At 37.7% G+C, this 21,288-nt stretch overlaps 1 protein-coding gene across 13 annotated transcripts in view; it reads left to right on the forward strand.

Moving 5' to 3' along the window:
• TENM3 (teneurin transmembrane protein 3) overlaps positions 1-21,288 on the forward strand; it is a 459,642-nt gene that overhangs the window by 432,684 nt on the left and 5,670 nt on the right. For all 13 annotated transcript variants that reach the window (XM_017827399.1, XM_017827086.1, XM_017827468.1 and 10 more), the window contains 5 exons: positions 8,191-8,366; positions 9,050-9,285; positions 14,261-14,557; positions 15,779-17,390; positions 19,321-19,451. In XM_017827399.1, coding sequence (XP_017682888.1) covers positions 8,191-8,366; positions 9,050-9,285; positions 14,261-14,557; positions 15,779-17,390; positions 19,321-19,451 — 2,452 coding nt within the window. The remainder of the gene's footprint in view (positions 1-8,190; positions 8,367-9,049; positions 9,286-14,260; positions 14,558-15,778; positions 17,391-19,320; positions 19,452-21,288) is intronic.

Genomic DNA, 21,288 nt, shown 5'->3' on the forward strand with positions numbered 1-21,288 from the left:
GTGTGACTTGTGCTCTAAAGGAATAACAATGTTATTCTAAATTATATATATATTATATATATATATATATATAAAATTATATATATTATATATCTAAATTAACCACAGAGCCTGAATCTAGCAATAATTGTTTACTGTCTTGGTATTCCATTGTCCTAAAAGAAGAACAATACAGCCATATAATTTTTTTCCTGTTACTAAATTTGCTTTTCAAACATAATATAATTTAATATGTTGATTATGTCCACTTTTTGTGACTCTGTAAAAACAGCTTCATGGAGTTTTTACCTTTCAAAAAAAAATTAAAAGAAAAAACACAAAAAAACAGAAAACAACAACAAAAAAAGAAGAATTAAGGGAAAAAAGCAACATTACAGCTTATTCTGTGAACAAAATACCTGGCGAAACAAACAAGCCTTACATCCTTTTTTCACTAAAAGCCTGTGCCCCCAGCTCTGGTAGTGTAAGCAGACCTTACAGCAAGGAACAATCTGTCATACAAAGTATATATACACACCAACATTTCTTTTATTTGAAAGGCCATACTCAGGTATTTATATTGACAAGGCACACAGTTTATTTGTACAGTAATAGATGAGCTAAGAAGGCAGGGGGAGGTGACACAGAAACAAACCAGAAGCCTTGAGGAGCCCTGAGATTAAAGACACTCAGCGCAGGAAGCTGCTGTGGGACAGGAGCTGGCTCTGCACACTCCGGCAAAAACCAGAATCCAGCCTCTACAGACCCTGCGGGGCTCAGGGGCAGCGAATTCCCATTAGAGGGAAATTGAAAAGCAAGGAACGAGTGTTGAGGTCTTGCAGATAAAAGTCTAGCTACTGTAATTTAGTCTCATCTTCATAAGAACAAGCCCCCTTCAATTGCTCTTGAATTGGCTGCACTCAGTTCAAAAGGGTGTGTGCTGCTGAGGTGCACCCCCAGCCCTGGGAAGCTGCTCCATCCGCCAAAACACCTCTCATGTAAGCTACACTGCCTACATCCCACTGCTCTGAGTGCACCCCTTCTCCCAGCACATACACTGCAGTTGTACTTCCATCTCTTCAGAAAACACCATCAACATTAACACTATTTATTTGTGCAAGTTCTTCTGCATGTAAGATGTGTGTCAGATATGTGAGTTATGAAAGACTTTTTGGTTTTGTGAATCCTTATGAGAATATACATGGCAGGTGCTTGCTGCAGCAGTCAGCAGTGTGGAGGACTGCAGTGCCGTACAGCAATGACTGAGAAGTTTGGCAGTCTTCTGGCACAAAGTAAAGCGGTCCCAACATGCTAAATTGATGTATTTCCTCTTTTGCTGCAAAGCACCTCTCCCCCCAGATATCTGTCTCCAAATACCTGGAAATCATTTTGGATTAGGCTGTGAAGGTGGTCACTCTTACTTCAGCACAAGCACTGAACTCGAGCTTGTTTGCCTGGTTGTGCAGTGAAGTGGAAAATGAGCATCAAAACCTTCTCCATATAGAAATGAACAAGCTATCACAGAAAAGGTGTTGATTCATTTCTTTGAGTTCCCCTTCCAACAGACACATTTCCTGCAGTGTTTCTCGTTCAGAGTGTGCCTGTTGTTTTGCAAATAAATTATGGCTGTCAAAAAAGGCCTATTTAAGTGAATTGTTCACGTCTGGTGTGCTGAATGCCAGTTGACAAAAAAAAAAGACCGAAAACTGTCCTTTTAACATTATGACAAAATAGACACACCAAAAAAGAAAAAGCCTCAAGAGCTGCAGTTATAACAGGATAAGGTGAAAAGACAAATTGTCAATCACTTTCCAGCTGAGGAAATCTCTTCATTAAACGTGGGCTGAAAGATTTGTCCTGACAACATTGCTAAGATAAAAGACCATTACCTGAGTTATTTAACCAGCTGTGCAAACAGTTGCATAAGACTTTCCCAGATGAAAACAGGATAAAGACCCTTTTCCCGTGGAAAAGCCATCAGATAGAGGAACAGGGAAAGTAGACCAGCTGCTCAAATTTAAGCTTGAGTTGTCTGACACTTGGTTGGAAAGGACAGAGAAATTTAGCTGATCCTAACACTTTTAATGACCTTCTAGCTTCTGTGGTTTTCTGGGAATTTTCTGCCCAAATTCCATTAAAAAACAAATAGACCTATAAATTCTTGTCCAGAATTGGGCTGCCAGCCATAGTTTAATTCAGCTCTTTTGCTAGAATCACTCCTGGACCTATTTTCTGTTACTCCTGTTCGTCTACTATTTTCTCAGAGGTAGGTACAACGGAAAGGAAAAGGAAAAGAGGAAGGGAAAAGGAGAGAAAGAGGGGAAAGGAATAAAGCAGTAAGGAAAGGGAAGGAAGCTTTTTTCCCCCCATATATTTAGAATTCTGTAAGGCTGCAAATAATATTGATTTTTTTTTTTCATAGAATCATAGAGTAGGCTGAGTTGTAAGGGACTCACAAGGATCATCGAAGTCCGATTCCTGGCCCTGACCAATGCACAGGATAACCCCAAGAATCACACCATGTGCCTGACAGCATTGTACAAACTCTCTTTGAACTCTGTCAAGCTTGGTGCTGTGATCACCTCACTGGGGAGTGCGTTCCAGTGCCTGACCACCCTCTGGATGAAGAACCTTTCTCTCGTATCCAACTGAAACCTCCCCTGACAGAGTTTCATGCTGTTTCCTCTCAGAGGAGAGATCACTGCCTGCCCTTCCTCTTCCCCTCATGAGGAAGTTGTAGACTGCAATGAGGCCTCCCCTCAGTCTCCTCTTCTCCAGGTTGAACAGACCAAGTGACCTCAGCCGCTCCTCACATGACTTCCCCTCAAGGCCCTTCACCATCTTCGTTGCCCTCCTTTGGATGCTCTCTAAGAGCTTAATATTTTTTCTATATTGTGGTGCCCAAAACTGCACACAATATTCAAGGTGAGGCCGCCCCAGTGCAGAGCAGAGCGGGACAATCCCCTCCCTCGACCGGCTGGTGATGCTTTGCCTGATGCCCCCCAGACATGGTTGGCCCTCCTGGCTGCATTTCTTCTCATGCTGAACAATATTCCAGAGAAGAACAAAGGAAAAATGCTATTCCTTCTTAGACAGTAATAAAATAAAAAAAAATCCACTTGTTATAATTTACAAGCAACTAACATACATCAAATTGTGATTTGCTTTCTTCTTGTTAAGGAAAACAAAAAATATTAGGAAGGCATACTGCCATCGTATCTTTTATTGTTCATTTTTTAAAAAAAACTTCCTCCAAAGGAAGTTATACTGTAATATTTCAGGTTTCCTGATCTATTTGTACTGTAAAATCACAAGTAAGATGCTAAACCTTCTGAGATGTCAAATACACTGTTTGGAAATAAAGGAATATTTGCATACAGTATTTAAATTACTTTTTTTTTTTTTAAAGGCAGGTTATAAATGAGTAGATATGGATCCACTGAAGTGTGTATTTCAATGAGACTACATGAAAAATGCATGAAAAAAAAGAAAAAGAAATCATTTGTCTGTCCACGAATCTGTAGACTATTTTCACCTTTTTCATTCTTAGCAGGCTTATTCAGTCCCTCTTCAGATATATAAAAAGCAAAAATGCATATCAAAATGACAAAAGCAATGTAGAAATGGAGTAAAAAAATAGGAAATTTAATTATGTTCAAGTTGAAAGTTTTTTACTTTCTTTCAGCAACCCATGTAATGGTTAAAGGTGGCCAGAACTAGAGCTTCCAGTAAGTTGCCATGCCCAATTTTAAACCAGTGGAGGACAGGAGAGCTCCATACATGTGGTGAAATGATAATAAAAGTGATCATATATAAACTGTGGGCTCTGTCCTTTTGATTGGCAAGATAACCATTTTGATACTGGTTGAGCACTCAGTCAAAGTGCTATTAAAGTGGCTCCTCTTTATAAGTTTTCCAACTTTGAATTCACTATTTGGGAGGGACTAAACCTGCAATGTGCTATGAGGCTGAATACAAGTGAAAGAATGTATTTGGAAACAAAAACTCCTTAATGTATAAAGACAGAGGTCCTCTGTGTAAATGTAACTTGATGGCCTCGACAAGCCAAAGGAGACATTTCATTGCCAGGTTAGGACAGATTTTTCAGTATGTTGTCACAATGGTACGCACCTAAAACAACAGGATGTTGCACTCCTGAGCATCAACTCTGAACCTTCTGTTCTTACCTGCCAAGAAGTAGCCCTCTGGTATATAAGTCTTCCCATTAATAGTTTGAAACAAGTAGGGTAATGTTCCATAAATTTTTTAGTCACTCTTGGTAATTTGAGATGCATAGAGGAAATACCTCTGATGTGTTTAGAGTGAGAGTGTAACGCTACTTCTACTGTCAAAATTATACATGTCTATATTACAAAATGCATTTATGCCTCATTTCGCTATTACAGTATCCCAACTGATAGTATAAGCTGTAACCAGTTTTTAAAGAAATATATAATATACATTTGGACTGTATGTCTTGTTATCTGAAACATGCAGGAACTGATGTACCTTGCATTTCAACCTGGCATGTTTACAATAGCAAAAAAAAACAAAAAAAAAAAACCAGTTACAGAATTTATTTTGTTAAGGGAGTGTGCTGCAGAGGTCTGTGAAGAAACACTATCAGTCATAACTTAGCAATTGGCTTTAGGAGCAGCCTTTACTAAACACTTTATTTTGACAGCTTCCTATTTTACATTGAAGTTACTTCTGATATAAAACATTAATAATTCTCTGCAAGTTGGGGTTGAGCTAAATGTGCTAAGACTAAGATACAATGCACTTGAGAAATGAGTCAGAAATAAAAAAAGTAGGACATTTCCATCTGTGGCAAGGCTTACTAGGAAGTTATTACTGCAAAGTGAAGTGTCCTACATAGCCTAGAACAGAAAATGGTCTGGGAAGGCATGTAATTAAAACTGAAGGAGATGAGCAATGGAAGAGAGACTTCCAGCAGGTGAAGTGCAAAAGGTCAAGAATCTGGGAAGCTGATAATCATTATCTCTGAGAAGTTCTCACTGCAGAAGTGGAAAACTATCTGGCAGTGGCAGATCATCCTAAAGAAGAAAAATAATTTGATCTAAGGGGAACTTAAGCTAGAGGTGGTGGCAGCTGCCCCCACTGCTGTCTTCTGTAGTTATTGGCCAAATATGAAGATTGTTACATTCATGCAAACGGATATGAGTTTATGGGATTAACGCACATGAGGTCACACTCAGGAAGCAAGCGCCCGGTTTAGATTCTTCAAAAGTTTATGTGCAACTTGCTCTTGAGGAATTGAAGAGGTTGGTTGAACAGCTTTGCTGTGGAGCCTGGCATAAGAGAAGGATCAGCGGGCTCCATGGTAACACGTGTGCATGAGCTTATGTTTGGATGAAAAGATCAAAGAGGCTGTGAAATGCCAAATATAGGCACTCGCCCTCTAGACTTCAGATCTCATTCCTTTTAGGGCAATTTCAATATTAGAACACTAGGCAGATAAAAAGAAATCTCTTAGTCCAAAACTGACAATCTTGGATGAATAAATTCACCTTGGCAGCGGAATGCAAGGATATTTGAATGTAATAAGAAAAATGGCTGCAGAATGCCCAAAGGTATGAGTGATGTTGCTGTGCTGTGATTGATAAAGCTTTGATTGTGGGCAAGAAGATAGCAAGTATAAAGTAAGTTTAGTATTCGATGTGCAGTGAACAAAATGAAGGACACACATTGCAATCCACCCTAAAATGGAATATGTGGTGAATTGTAGAAAGGGCCATTTCCCCTTTTTCTTTTTGTTCCGGGGTATAAAAGCATGAGTAATCCTATTCTTACCTTTTACATCTCAGTCACATTTTCTTCTTGCACTAGGATGCCTGAACCAAGCAATCAGAGCTTTAAAGATTCTTGCAGCTTTAAAGTCATGTTTTTAAGAACATGAATGTGTAGCATGATTTTTTGCTGATCTTTGAACTCTCCCCCACTGTAATAACATTAGCTGCTTATCTCAGGCTCCTGATGTGCTTTCAGGTATTTATGAAAGCCAAGACCAGTTCAGGAACTATAGACACAGATTCAAAAAAATAATAATGTGGAAACAAGAATGCACTGAAGCCACACAGTGCACTGAATACAACTGATGTGTAGCTTTTTCCAACCCATGTGGTATACTGAGAAATATGGTAATTCATTTCTCACAAATATTGTGATTAAAAGGGTATAAAGTTCTTACAAGGAAATCTTACCTTCTGTGGCTTAAGTAAGCATTGTTTGAAATAAAGACCAATACTTGGCTACTGGAATCAAAGGATGTAAGTAATTCCCAACAAAGTAATTTGATACTATTTTCAAACATAAAGCGGAAAATAGAAAAGGACACTAATTGGACAATATATGTTCCCCAGGGAGTTGCAAAGGGAAGTTGTGCATGAAAATAAAATAAGTTCTTGGAACTGAGGAATGAGACTGAAGGTCATGAATAGGCTAGCAGGCTCATTCATGCACGCGTAACATCGGTACGTTTGTTTTGGTCTCCTGAATAAATGCAGTATCTCGGCTTGCCAAGTCCAGTATGTGCAAAAGAGCCACAATTAGGGCTAGAAACACACTGAAAGAAAACCCATTATCTTGAAATGTACTTAACTTCAAAAAATAAGTTTCCCCACTTGACTTCCCTGGCTTGCAGTATGCTTTCTGATCTTTAAACATTCTTTTCTTTTCCCTGTTGCTAAGTGAAAGTCTTACATAAACAAAGGAAATCAACTGTGTTAAAAGGATGGAAATGACTGTGTGCAAAAAGCTGTCAAATCTACAGAGTAGGCAAACTGGAAAAAACCATTTCTTAACCTAATCCTTTCAGTTACAGCAGTGCTGTGCAGTACTTATGCTGTTCAGAGAAAGTGTGGTGTGGGTTAAAACTGTTGGGGATTAATTCTCTCAATTTAAGAAAAAGAGTTTCTGTAGCCTCAGTGATATACTTGAGGCTTTTGGGGGGCTTTTTTTGGTTTTACTTTTCTTTCCCAGAAGGAGTCATTTTGATGCTAATTGTCAGCATGAAATGTCTAGCGTGCTGTGAGGACCTGCAGGGTCACGTTCTAGTTACTTTAAGAGGCTAAGGCTTCCTTCAGCTTCTCACTACATGGTCACAGGAGAGGGATGGAAAACTCCTGAGGGGCAAACAGGTCATATGTGGGCATGGAATCATCCTTTGGATACTTGTTTCTCTCCATTGCAGCTACAGGCAGGCTGTATTTCTAAACAAGGAGCTTCAGCTGAACACCTAGGCTGATGAATTAAAACTGTAGTACTGGAAGAGCTAATCTTAAAGACAAGTTTTATGACCAAGAAGCTGTTGTAATGCTTTACCTCTCTTTATACTGTGACCACAATGCATGTTTGGATGTGAGCATGGTCTCCAGTCATGTACCAATGGAGTATACCTAACACAGCATAAGAAAAGACATAGTTTAGATGTCATAGATCTGCTTCAATTACAGAAATTTTATCTACCTATTCATATTAAATGGATGTACAGCTGTTGGTTTAAATAAATGTCAGTAGGGCCAGAAAAAAAACAAAACACCTCCCACATGGTTTGTATCACAATTCTCAAACTATGATCCACAGGCAGTTAACAAGCTATAGATGCTAGCTGTTCTGGTTTCCAGCTATGAGCACTTTAAGTAGACTAAATATCACTCCAGATTCTGTGTCTTAGTAATATGAGGGATGTTAAGCACTCAGGAACAGGAGGACAGGTGGTCTGCATAATCACTGAATAGGAAAGACCCAAGAGACACTCTTATTAAAATACCCTTTTTACAAAAAATGTTGAGGACTTCTACAAGAACAGCAAAATCTAGTCCAGTAATAGGGATTGTGTACAGAATGCTACAGAATTTAGCACCAGTAAATATGCTTCCTTTGAAATGGTGAATTAGATGTGCAGCAGGATCTGGTCACACTTCAAAGAGTAATATGCAGAGATGAAGATCCATCTGTTTGCTCTTGCTATCACCATTGAGGCTGCTGTATGTTAAGCAGTCTTTTGACTACTTCAAAGCACGTTTGAACTCTTTGCTGTGCCTATCCCATGCACAAAAAAAAAGCAAAAGTGCCTTAACAATATGAGTAGCTGGTATTTTTGTTCATTTTACTTGTAAGTGAAAACAATTTGTTCCTGCTGTGTATCATTTCTGGACTTTTTTTTTTCCTGGGTTTTATTTTTTTTAGCTACGATAGCGAGGGCCGTCTAACAAATGTTACGTTCCCAACTGGAGTCGTCACTAATCTTCATGGGGAAATGGAAAGGGCCATTACAGTGGACATTGAGTCATCCAGCAGAGAGGAAGATGTCAGCATCACTTCCAATTTGTCATCAATAGATTCTTTCTATACCATGGTTCAAGGTACTGTAAACAAAAGATTTCTCAGCAGTTACTGACCTGAAAATGGTTTTCTTATGGTACAAGCAGCTCCAAATAGAAGTGAAACTTTAGGATAGTGTTTGGAGGAAGAAGTGCTACATACACATTTTTACACGTTTGTAGAAAGAACTGTTCAGGGAAAGAGTAGTTGCAACAAAAGTAGAATTAATTAAGTTTTCTAACCAAATAGCTCTTGTTAACAGCTGTGGAAAGTAGTGAGAATATCCACTTTGTATTAAAAAGGAATCTTAGAAAGAAGAGATGGATTGAAAGGGAAACGGGCACAGAAATAGCATGAAGTGAGATTTTAGCTTTAAAATAGCATGTGACGTCCCAGCAACCACATCCTTGCAAAAGTGAGTAGTCATATATGCTTAGGATTAGGCCAAATATGCCTAATGAAACAGCAGAAAAAGTTTTGTGCCAGTCTGAAGAATATACTGTGAGGATGGGATTTTTTTAAGTGTTTAAGTAACTGATGATAGATCCTAAAGGCATTTGTGCTCCTATGTGTTACAGATATTCTTAACAATCTCACCCTGGTTGTTTATTAATTACCATTGGGTCAGTTATGTGAGGTCATGAATACTGCATAAAATGTGCAGAACAAAGGCAGAGTCTCAACCCAGGGAGGTAACCTGTAATTCTCTTTTTGGCCTTTCCAGATCAGTTAAGAAATAGCTACCAGATTGGTTATGATGGCTCCCTGAGAATCCTGTATGCCAGCGGCCTGGATTCACACTACCAGACAGAGCCACACGTGCTGGCTGGCACTGCCAACCCGACCATGGCAAAGAGAAACATGACCCTCCCAGGGGAGAACGGGCAGAACCTAGTGGAGTGGCGATTCCGGAAAGAGCAAACCCAGGGAAAAGTCAATGTGTTTGGCCGAAAGCTTAGGGTAAGCATGCAAGCATGCATGGTATCTACTGCATTCTCATTAAGGAATAAGGAAACGTAAATACATTCCTGTAGGTACTGACATCCAACAACCACAGAATATTTACCATAGACAAGCTGACTGAAGATCTGGAAGTACTTGTTTTTATTACTTCATTTATTGCCTGTTTTTACTTATTAATTGCTCTTTTCTGTGGAATTTAAACTGTTTGGTTTAGCCTGGAATGGGTAAAAAGAATAATTTTCTGCTTTCCTTCACTGTTTTTGTTTCTGGTACCAGATTAACTGAACCAATTTTGAATCCTGTTTTAAATTATTCTATCATAAGTTAGCACAATCCCTGAATTTTATTTCTTCCTTTACTTTAAATGAAAATTGTTCTAATATTTATGGTAGAAAGAGTTTAACTGTGTGTTCATGTGTATGGCATATTCCTCTAACATATGTCTTTACCATTTTGTTGGCATTTCTTTTTCCTATATAGTGAGTGAAATACAAGTAGGAAGCAAAAAATTATTTTTGACAGCCATTTGGTAAAGACAACATAGATTAAGCATTTAAAATGGTGTTGCCAGGAGACCATTTCGAGACCACATCAGAGGTCTGACTTACTATTAGAACTGAACTAAGTTCTTTAAAATAAGGCCTAGGCAGTGTATCAAATGAAGGTAAGTAATTTCAGACCCCTTGACTTCTTGCCATTTGAAATCTTAAAATATTTTATATCTTCCACTGGGACAAGAAAGGAGGGGATGCTGTCATGCAGATTATATTCCTTTTACCACTTTCTCTAAAAGAAGAATGGACTTTTTTCCAAGAAGGCAGAATTATTATGCTCAGTAACTGCTGCTTAAGAACAGCATATTAGTACCCACCTGTGGCAGCTGTCTTACATGGATAAGAAAGAGGAAAAGGAAGCCATGCTTCTGGAGCTCATCCTTGTGGTTCTGGCTCATAGGCATGCCATTAAATAGCATAGTGGTATAATACACCTGCCAATTCATTTGTGAAAGCAGCCCAAGAGAAAAGAAAATAACCATACCAATGGCATTTGGTTTTGGCAGTGAAACAAATCACCATGAGTGCAGCTCTCAAAACTGATTTTTGGCATTCAAGTGCAGAGGAGGTAAAAGAAATGTCATGGGCAACTTTAACTTGGTAGAGTTAACACTGAAAAAAAGGAATATCAGAGCAAAGGGAAAGATTTAACAAGATGGAGGGGAAAATGAAAGATTACAGATTAGAGTAATATAGTAGTAATTTAAAAGTAGTAATTAAAAGTTTATATACAAATGGGAGAAGTAGGGCAGGTGGAAGACATGGGCTAGTAAGAGACAAATGCCTCAAAAAAAAAAGAAAGAAACTTGTCAGCAATGGAAAAAAAAAAGGAAGCTTTTGTGAAATGGATTTACATGGGAAGATATTACTGAAATGTCACTGGGGGATGGGTGGGGGGATGTAGGAAAGTAGAAAAAGAAAACAACAGAAAGAAGAACAGGAATAACTTATGGAGCCCATCATTTCCATCTACAGACAGATATGTCACTAACATTTGGCTGCAAAGAAGACAAATGTAGACAAAAACCAGTGACAAAATGTATTGCCTGTAAATGTACTCGTAACACTTCCACTGTGTTATATATATTCATTATCTAATATTACAAAGTACATTCTCAAGTACTCTCTTGGGTTTTTATCTTGTATTAGTTCTACCCACTACTTGTAGACTTTCTAAGGAAATTAATTAGTAATTATGTCACCCTCCCTTAACTCAACAGTCTCTGTCAATCTTGCCTTTGTTCAGACTTGTTTTGTTATTGTTTGATAAGCTAGTTTTGTCCCTGGACCTGTGAGTTTGGTCTGTAGGCCAGTCTTAGGCAAAGGTCCTGGTCCTCTGCATGAAAGAGCCTTTTTAGGGCCTTTGTATTGAGGGTCTCACAAAGGTCTCAAATAAAAGAACTCGTATGAACTCCTGTCTCAAGGGATGCACCCAGAGTAGACAAGTAACACAGACAAGGGAGCTCACAAGAAGAGTTTGCTCTGCCTCCTGCTGAGACCTGACATGCTCTTTCACATTACCTCTTGAATCTCTCTGTAAGGCACAGCAATATTTTCCTGCTCCTAACGGAGGAATCACAAACAGATTTCATGCTTCTCACTAGAAAGAAAAACAGGAGTTAAAGCAAAGCAGGATAGATGGAGACCTAAATTACTGAAATGTAGCAGGACAGTAGGTAGGCACTGTCAAAAGACTCAGTTTTGTGTCATTAAATGTTTCTTCACTGAAAATTTCCCCAAGGGCAATTTTTATCATAATGGAACCCAGAGGTTTCAAATATATTTGGAGCAAGATTGTCTCAGACACAATAAAAATGTTCAACTCTTGCTGTAAAAGCATTTTGGTAGCAGAGCTACCAAATTGTTGTTAAGAAGCACTTCAGTTGAAGGCAGTGTTTTAGCTGAGATATGTTATTCCAGCCCCATATTGCCCAATGAAAGAAGCTATATCACCAAAACTTGTTGTTTTTCTAATTGCCATCTGTATTATGAGATTATGCAAGCACAGCCAAAATTTCACCAAAAGCTCGCGTGTCTGAATGCAAGAGCTCTGTCAGCAAAGTCTGAAAGAATAAAACTGGCTGGAGCAAGAGACATTTCCTTTCTTTCTCCTCATATCCTGCTGTTAAACAGACCAGACAGATGGGAAAGGGGGAAAGCAAGGGATGTTATTATCCCATTTAGCAGCTAGGGCAGTGAGACAGCCGGATTAAGTACTTTGTTGCTGTTTACACCGGAAGGATGTGCTTAGCCAAGAAATTAACCACAGTTACCTGGAAGTCTGCCTTAACCATAAACCACCCTTCTTTCCTTGCCAGTTCAGAAATCAGAAGTGCCCATTTTCACTTCAGTGTCTAAGCCCAAGAGATAGACAAGAAAATTAATAAAAATCATAATTAAATGTAAAATAAGGAAGAGGAGATGGAGAGAAAGGGAAGGAAAAAATCAGAAAAGCAAAACAGGCAGGGAGATGCAGAGATGAGTGCAGGCATGTGTGGGAGACACTGAGAAATAAAAGCCAGAGAAAAAGAAAATTTAACAATGAATTTAAATAAATGAGCTAATATTAGATGTTGAAAAATTTAAACAAAAACTACTTGAAAATAAAGAAGTCAAAAAAAATTACAAAAAGGAGTTCAGTGGGAATATTTCATAGCATAAGTTCAATTTACTTCTAGAATCAGTCTTGTAGCATTAATTTTTCAGATTATATTTAAATAATATTTGATGGCTGATTAAATAGGTAACGTAGCTGTTCTGCATCTGCTAGACTTTGTGTTATTTACTTAGAAGATTTAAATGAAAATATGATTTTTTCCCTAAATTGACAGTGCATATTCCTCTCATGTCAGTGTTTTCATATTATAAAAGAGAAAAGTAATGCACATAAATAGACAAATGAACATAAATGAACAAAACTGAGCATTTGTAGGATTTTTTTTCATATTTGCCTATGACCTGTCACCAACACTTTATTATCTTTTATATCAATAAATCTAATTTATATTGATCTTTTAGAAGCTTATCAGCCTCAGGGTGTAAGTACCAACATCCACAATATATGGATTTTTGAACATGCAGCCCTGAAAAATGCAAAAATCTTCCAGCAATTTCTTTAGTCAGGATATCTGTTCTCTTGTTTGTTTCTGACTGTTATTTAGCCATCTTTCATCACCTCTTTGTAATATATGTCTCAAGCACTTGAAAATGAGTTTTCAAAAAATTCTTAATACACATAGTTCTATGTCCATTTCTCCCCGACTTCCTATATGTTAGCAAAATACAGTGTTGAAAAATCTCAGTTATCAGTGTTTCACCCCACCTGGAATAACTTTAAAAAGACACAGCAGATACAGAAATGGTTTACAGATGAACAAAGAAATCCTCAATGCCTGTCGAAGAACACTAAAACACAGTTCAGTGCTGAGGGGAATGTAGAAGTGCAAAGATACTGACGTAGGAAAAGAAAACCAGACATTTTCCTTTCATAAATTCAAAAATGAGAGCTGATTCAATGAAACTGAAAATTGGCATATTTAAAACACTAGAAGAGGGGAAGGGAGGAAAGATTTCAATGTAAAAGTATTTCAGAGAAATCACTGTCCACCGCTGTAGTTTATATATATCAATAATAAGGTTTTCACCATAAATGTATCCAGGCTAAGGCTTTAATATCAAATCAAATTTCAAATAAAAATAGTTACAAACTTCAAAGCATTTATAACTGTTTTTCAGTGGTTCAGTAGTCTTCCTGTTATTTATGGCTTTAAGTGGTCAGTTAACTAGGAGAAAGACATGATCCTCACTAAGGCTTTCAGCCTCATAAATATGTTTCAGCAGTGGATGTTATACTGAGTTAAACTTTCATTTGATCCAGAAGGGGAAAGCCTATGTTCTAAAAACTGGTTAACCTTCATTTGAAGAATTAACATGCTTTTGAAGATCTTAATTTTGTACTTACCATTTTGAAAAATACTTCCTGTGAAGAACTGGGATTCAATTCTTTCTAGCATGATTGTTATGAAATGGAAAAGCAGTTGCTAGGAATATATTTTGACAATAATTTTCTGTATATACTTTGCACTGCCTACAAAAGATGAGTTTGTTCATTGAAATGGCCCCATTTATTACAGAAGTTTTCAGTGCACGTCTCTCATTATTTTCTTAACAGTCGACTAAGCATCAAGAAAGAACACATTGCAACAAATTCTGAGCCATCTCTTCATATAATCAGACCTTCTAAAGTAGATACTAATATAGTGCCTTACATTTATATCAAGAAGTCGCTAAAACAATTTATGCATACAGTAAATCAGTCACTGTAAATGGTATTTAAAGATAGCTAGCTTTGTGGGAATTACAGGTGGCCAGGGTTTGAACAGCATGATTTATCGTGTCATTTTGTTTGCTTTAAAAAGGTTAATGGCAGAAACCTCCTTTCAGTTGACTTTGATCGAACCACAAAGACAGAAAAGATCTACGATGACCACCGTAAATTTCTGCTGAGGATTGCCTACGACACGTCAGGGCACCCCACGCTGTGGCTACCGAGCAGCAAGCTGATGGCTGTCAATGTTACCTATTCATCCACGGGTCAAATAGGCAGCATACAGCGAGGGACGACTAGTGAAAAAATAGAGTATGATGGACAGGGAAGGATAGTGTCTAGAGTGTTTGCTGATGGGAAAACTTGGAGTTACACGTATTTGGAAAAGGTAAAGAACACTCAGGTTTTAAAAAATGCTTGGAATCTGCTGAAATTCTGCAGCATCTCACTGCTGCTTACAAAGCCAAAATAGGTAGTAGAAGTACATTTCAATTATTCTAAGTATCACCATGTGATTCCAAGGGGAATGTTTCGTTCCACAGATATGTAATCATGCTGTAGCTAATTGCTAGGAATTGATGTGGGTTTAAATTATTTAGGCCACTAACTAACAAGAAGCATCTGTATTTACTTTGTATTTACTTTTTATCTTAACACTTAAAATAAGGTACAGGGACTATCTGCAATTCAGTACAGCTGAAAATAATTTGTTTGCAAATGCTTTACTGTTATGAGTTTGTTTTTTTCACTACCAAGAAAAGCTCTTGTTTCTAAATAGATACAGCTATCAATTTGTACTTGCTATATGTTGCAGCATCAAAATAAGCGATAGGCAAAAGATAAGGAATCTTCATTATATATAAAAATTGCTCAATGATAGCTCTCCTCCTAGAAGTATCTGTGAAAATCACCCTTCTGAGATCTCTTGTCTGCTATGTGGAAAGAAAATCCATTTCTTTCTGGGGTTTACATATATTTCTGTTGAAGCTGTTGCTCAGCAAATACTGTTTATCAATTACCGCAAACATAACTTAATCAAGACCTATGATACATAATAGTCATACATCAGAAAAATGTCAGAATAATTCCATGTGGCTTCTTTTGATATAAATAATGAAACAATGGTTTTGCCTGTCTCAAAAGCTTACAGAACAAGAACACAGCATTCAGAGATCTCAGGCTATTCAAATTCTTCAAAATCATCTCTTAATTGTAGGGAAGAAATTGTATCTTCCATATGTTGTTCTCCTTGTGAGTTAATGGCTCTAAGACAGTTTTACTTCTTCCCATATTAAACATGACTTATCTGAATCCATTGACAATCTGCTGTTTAGCTGTGAGTGCTTGATAAAAGAGTGATACAGTCATAACAAGTAGCAAATTATGAATGTGGAACTACTAATTACAGAACCCCTTACAATTAAGCATACAAGTAAATTAGGCAGGGAGATCCTAACAACATGTAAGGTCAGGGATAACTCAATTAAAGAGGAGATAATTTTCTCAAGTGGGAATGTCACATCTTTATGAAGAAATAGTATCGGTATATGACGGGAGGGGAGATACTGCACCATTTGTCACATGGTAAAAATCTGTTCTTAATTTTCAGTCAATGGTTCTTCTGCTTCATAGCCAACGGCAGTATATCTTTGAATATGATTTGTTGGATCGGCTTTCTGCTGTCACCATGCCCAGTGTTGCTCGTCATACCATGCAGACTATTCGCTCCATTGGCTACTACCGGAATATATACAACCCCCCGGAAAGTAATGCTTCTGTTATAATGGACTACAATGAAGAAGGGCAGCTCCTTCAAACTGCTTTCCTGGGGACAAGTCGAAGAGTATTATACAAGTACAGACGGCAGACCAAGCTCTCAGAAATTTTATATGATAGTACAAGAGTTAGTTTTACTTATGATGAGACAGCAGGAGTCCTGAAAACAGTAAACCTCCAAAGCGATGGTTTTATCTGCACCATTAGATACAGACAAATTGGCCCATTGATTGACAGACAGATTTTCCGCTTTAGCGAAGATGGAATGGTAAATGCCCGATTTGACTACAGCTATGACAATAGCTTCAGAGTGACTAGCATGCAAGGTGTCATCAATGAAACCCCATTGCCTATTGATCTCTACCAGTTTGATGATATCTCTGGCAAAGTTGAACAATTTGGAAAATTTGGAGTTATATATTATGATATTAACCAGATCATTTCGACAGCTGTAATGACATACACAAAACACTTTGATGCACATGGCCGCATCAAGGAAATTCAGTATGAAATATTTCGGTCATTAATGTATTGGATTACGATTCAATATGATAACATGGGACGAGTGACGAAAAGAGAAATTAAGATTGGGCCATTTGCCAACACCACAAAATATGCTTACGAATACGATGTAGATGGCCAGCTCCAGACAGTCTATCTGAATGAAAAAATAATGTGGCGATACAACTATGACCTGAATGGCAACCTCCACTTGCTCAACCCCAGCAGCAGTGCCCGTTTGACGCCACTTCGCTACGACCTGAGAGACAGAATAACTCGACTGGGTGATGTTCAGTACAGATTAGACGAAGATGGATTTCTGCGTCAGAGGGGTACTGAGATCTTTGAATACAGTTCAAAGGGCCTTCTTACTCGAGTTTATAGCAAAGGCAGTGGGTGGACGGTGATATACCGTTACGATGGACTTGGACGACGGGTTTCCAGTAAAACTAGCCTGGGACAGCATCTCCAGTTTTTTTATGCAGACCTTACTTATCCAACCAGGATAACCCATGTATATAACCACTCAAGTTCTGAAATCACATCTCTTTACTATGATCTGCAAGGACACCTTTTTGCCATGGAAATTAGCAGTGGAGACGAATTTTACATTGCATCAGACAATACAGGGACACCACTGGCAGTTTTCAGTAGCAATGGTCTCATGCTTAAACAAATTCAATACACTGCTTACGGAGAGATCTATTTTGACTCTAACCTTGACTTCCAGCTAGTAATCGGATTCCACGGAGGCCTGTACGACCCACTGACCAAACTAGTCCACTTTGGAGAAAGAGATTATGACATACTGGCAGGCCGGTGGACAACACCTGATATTGAAATCTGGAAGAGAATTGGGAAGGATCCAGCTCCTTTTAATTTGTACATGTTTAGAAATAACAACCCAGCCAGTAAAATACACGATGTGAAGGATTATATCACAGGTAAGAGAAGGTTACTGGACTGCAGCTTGGGGATGCTGGACCTATAGACCTGCAATTTAGAGGCAGTGAGACTGTAAGGTAGCAAGGGCAGGCAGGGTCCTTCTGTGAGTTTTTAAGCTCATTAACATCACAGAAAATATTCACTGGAAGTTGGTTGATATTTTCCAGGGTAGGCTTTTGCAAGGCTGCTAATGTAAGTTGCCCAGTAAGCTCCAGAGCCAGCAGAAAGCCCAACAAGCTCCAGGGCCAACACAAAGTAATGAGTACACTGCCAGCTGCAGGGAAGGAGGAGAAGGATAGTATAGAAACTCATTCAGCAACAAAAAGGTGCTGAGGTGCCACTTCTGGTAAATCTGAATTCTTAGGAAATCTACATACTTTTTGTGGTTCTAGAGTTTGTAATGTGCAGTATTCTCCATTATTCTACATACCAAAAATCTGATTGCACGTCACCAGAATTTTTTTTAAAATGTATGGCTTAGATACATGTGATTTTTCATATTTATAGATTAAATAGATGTAAAGAACCCAAAATATTTTACACAGACAGCGCCAGACTACGGGAAGGGCTCAGCCCCACTTACTTAAGAGCTGTGAGACTACCACTCAGAAGAGCATCCTGGGAATCAAGTGGGTTTGCATGAATTTAATAAACAGCAGCTATTAAATGGGTTACTAATGGGCTGCCTGGGAGTAAGAATAATAACAGAAGTTTGGATCTGTCCTCTTTTAGCAGCATGTGCTGTAGGGGATGCATTTGCAATCAGATTCTTTGTGGCATTGAAAATTATGCACCTAGTTCAGAAATTGCCCTCAAAATACAGTTTTAGTTCTTTTCTTAACATCTCTGATATATGAAATACATAGACACACACTGCTTATATAAGGTTATAATTACAATTAGTAATTTGGCTGACTAGTAGTTTTAGATGCAGAGCCTTATGAGGCATTAGCACTTATTTGAAAATGTTAGAAATTATTTTTAAATAAATATTTTTTTGTTGTTTTAACATTTGCAAAAATTTGCTTTCTTTTTCCACTTATTTGGAGTTTTCTTAACTAAAAATTACTAGACTTGGTAAGGAGTACTCTGCCAACCTCTAAGCTTAGTATTTGTGAAAGATAGGGTCAGAAGACAGAAACAAGGCAGAGTGCTCATTCTTGCCAAACAATTGGTAACTAATTATGGCATCCCTAATTTATTTATTTTCAACAGAACATAAAATGTATTATAAATAATGTTATCTAATGCTAATTTAGTATCCTGTCTGCTTACTGATGCAACTGTAATACATTTCATTAGCTTTTAATTTCATCGGTCCAACTTCATCTTGAAGAGGGGGAGATTTCTCTTGAATCAACATAAAATATCTGCCAAATCATTTAAAAGGTAATTGACCGTATAGGTGCTGTTTCAGGGGTAATTTGAAGACATTACAATAATACATATATACCAAAAGGACAGGATGTGCCCTGCAGTGCTTTTTTTTTCTTGCTTCATTTTAAAGTATTGACGATGAAGGTGCGACGTAAAGCACGTTTAGCCTGACCATGAAATCCCAGTTAGTTTAGGCTGTGTTAGAAGGAAATCTCCTTTTAATTGCGCTCTGATAATTGTTCTGGAAGTCACTGAGGCCTTCAGAATTGCTGAACCCTGCAATGCCTTTCAACTGAGCCTCATGAAACTCCTATAGAACAGATGTTTTCTTGTAAGTTTAGAACTGCAAGTGTCTTGTATAGCCTTGCTATTCTAGCTGTACCACAAATCTAAATCCATACATATCAAAACGAAGACCACTGAATAATTTTCATGTTTCAGAAGAAAATCGACTATGCCAAAAGCTATTCCATGTAAAAATTGTATGGTTGAAAAATATAGGACAATTCTAATATTTTTCTCTCTTTTTTTCTTTTAATAATTCTCTTTCAGATGTTAACAGCTGGTTGGTGACATTCGGCTTCCATCTGCACAATGCCATTCCTGGTTTCCCTGTTCCAAAATTTGATTTAACAGAACCTTCTTATGAACTTGTGAAGAGCCAGCAATGGGAAGACATACCAGTAAGAAACAAAACTAAACATACAAATGGAACAAGACAGAATGTTTCCTTCTATTCAGATCTTATTAGGCATGAATAATTCTGACAGCAAGGGCTACTTGCTAAGTTAAATCTGAACAGTACCTTTATCTACTTTCAAAAGAATTTAATAAATTACAGATGGAGCTTTTTCTTACAGATCTGATAAGTTAGATACCATTTTAAATACACTTTTGTTTGCTTTCAGCAATAATAAAAATGCAAAAAGACAATAATCAATGAAAGGAAGTTTAAGACCCTTTAAAGATGTCTAGTTTTCATAGCAGAAACTACAGACATTAGATTTGTATTCACACGCTGCCTGAAGGCAGAAAATGAACACAATAGAAAAAAATAGACTGAAATAAACAGAAGAACAGGTGATATAAATTATGCATACCAGGCACCACTACAATTTTACTTCTCTTTAATGTTAACCATGCATTATGGACACCATGTTTTATATGTAAAGATAAAATACTGAAAATGAAATTACCTGAGGCTAAAGTCTATTACATTACATAAAACCAAAACTCTAGGTGCTTATGAAGTTCTTTAGGAGTAAAAAAATGAACTTTCGTCCTGAAATCCTACTACAGTTTTAAATTATGGAAGAAATAAATGTGGAAGTGAATTCTAAATCTGCTATTTAAGAAAATTATATTTACAAATTAAACTTACTCAAAGATCAAAGACCTATGCCCTCAAAAATCATATACTTCTCAGTTAAAAAGGAAGAGTTGAGACATTAAAATGGGTGATCCCATTGTGAGCAGTCAAAAACAGATCTCTTTTTACGAGAATTACAATAGAGAATGTTACAAGATTAAAAGATTATATAATCTTGAAGAATTCTACAACCTAATGTAGACAAAAAATCATTAGAAGGGTGCTCCAGCAGAAGGGAACATGTGAAAGCTGACTTTGCATGCAGGAAATTACCTGCTATATTTATTGGGTTTTTATTATTTTTAATAGCAAGGAATTGAGTAACAGGGAAAGACCTTAGAGCACAGCATGAGAATATTGTCTCCCATGAGCAGTAGAAGCAGTGAAGGAGGAGCCTGGCAAGCACTCCAGGCAAGGTGGTTGTATTGGGACATGACAGACCTGACATCAGGCATGGCTGTGAAGAACTATCAGAGGTTGTTTATTTAGATCTCAAAGGCTAAAGAATGAAATTATCCACTAACGCTAGCAAAGGTGCACCAGGAAGAGAACCAGTCAGGTCAAAGAGATGAGAGCAGACAGTTAGTTGTCAAAAATCTTCAGGAGAGAGCTCAGTGACATGAGGAGTGCCCGGGGCATGTGACATGACAGAGGGAGAAAGGAGTGAGAGGAAAACAAAGATTCAAAATTCTCAGGTAGGAAGAAGCTGTGACTCTGATATTCACTGTTAAACAAGCAAATGCAAACAAGAGACAGAAGTAAAAACACAAACCACTTAGTATTTTGAAACATTCTGGAGTGAGTGAGCTTTACTGAGCTCAGAGGATACATGTTAAAAATAAACAGACTTTGTCATTATGAAGTTGCTATAGCATCTCACCGCTCTCACTGATGATTGCTGTCTACAGTATATTTTGAGCTCAATAGCTTTCATGTAGGATTTACAACAGCTGAAATCCATACTTGTTAGCAAGTGCAGATGGGAATCTGCCACATTCAAGAAGAGTTGAGAGTCCAAGTCAATTCATGATTCCCTCAGGAGCTGTCACCTCCAGAAAAGCTGCCCTTGAGGCAGAGCAGAGAAGCCTTTGCAAACTTTTTGCCAGGCTTTGATTAGCATCAAGGCTGAATTAAGGTTGTATGAGTCTTAA

Source organism: Lepidothrix coronata, unplaced genomic scaffold, assembly GCF_001604755.1.
Source record: "Lepidothrix coronata isolate B3197 unplaced genomic scaffold, Lepidothrix_coronata-1.0 Scaffold0, whole genome shotgun sequence".
In the NCBI taxonomy this organism is placed as follows: Eukaryota; Metazoa; Chordata; class Aves; order Passeriformes; family Pipridae; genus Lepidothrix; species Lepidothrix coronata.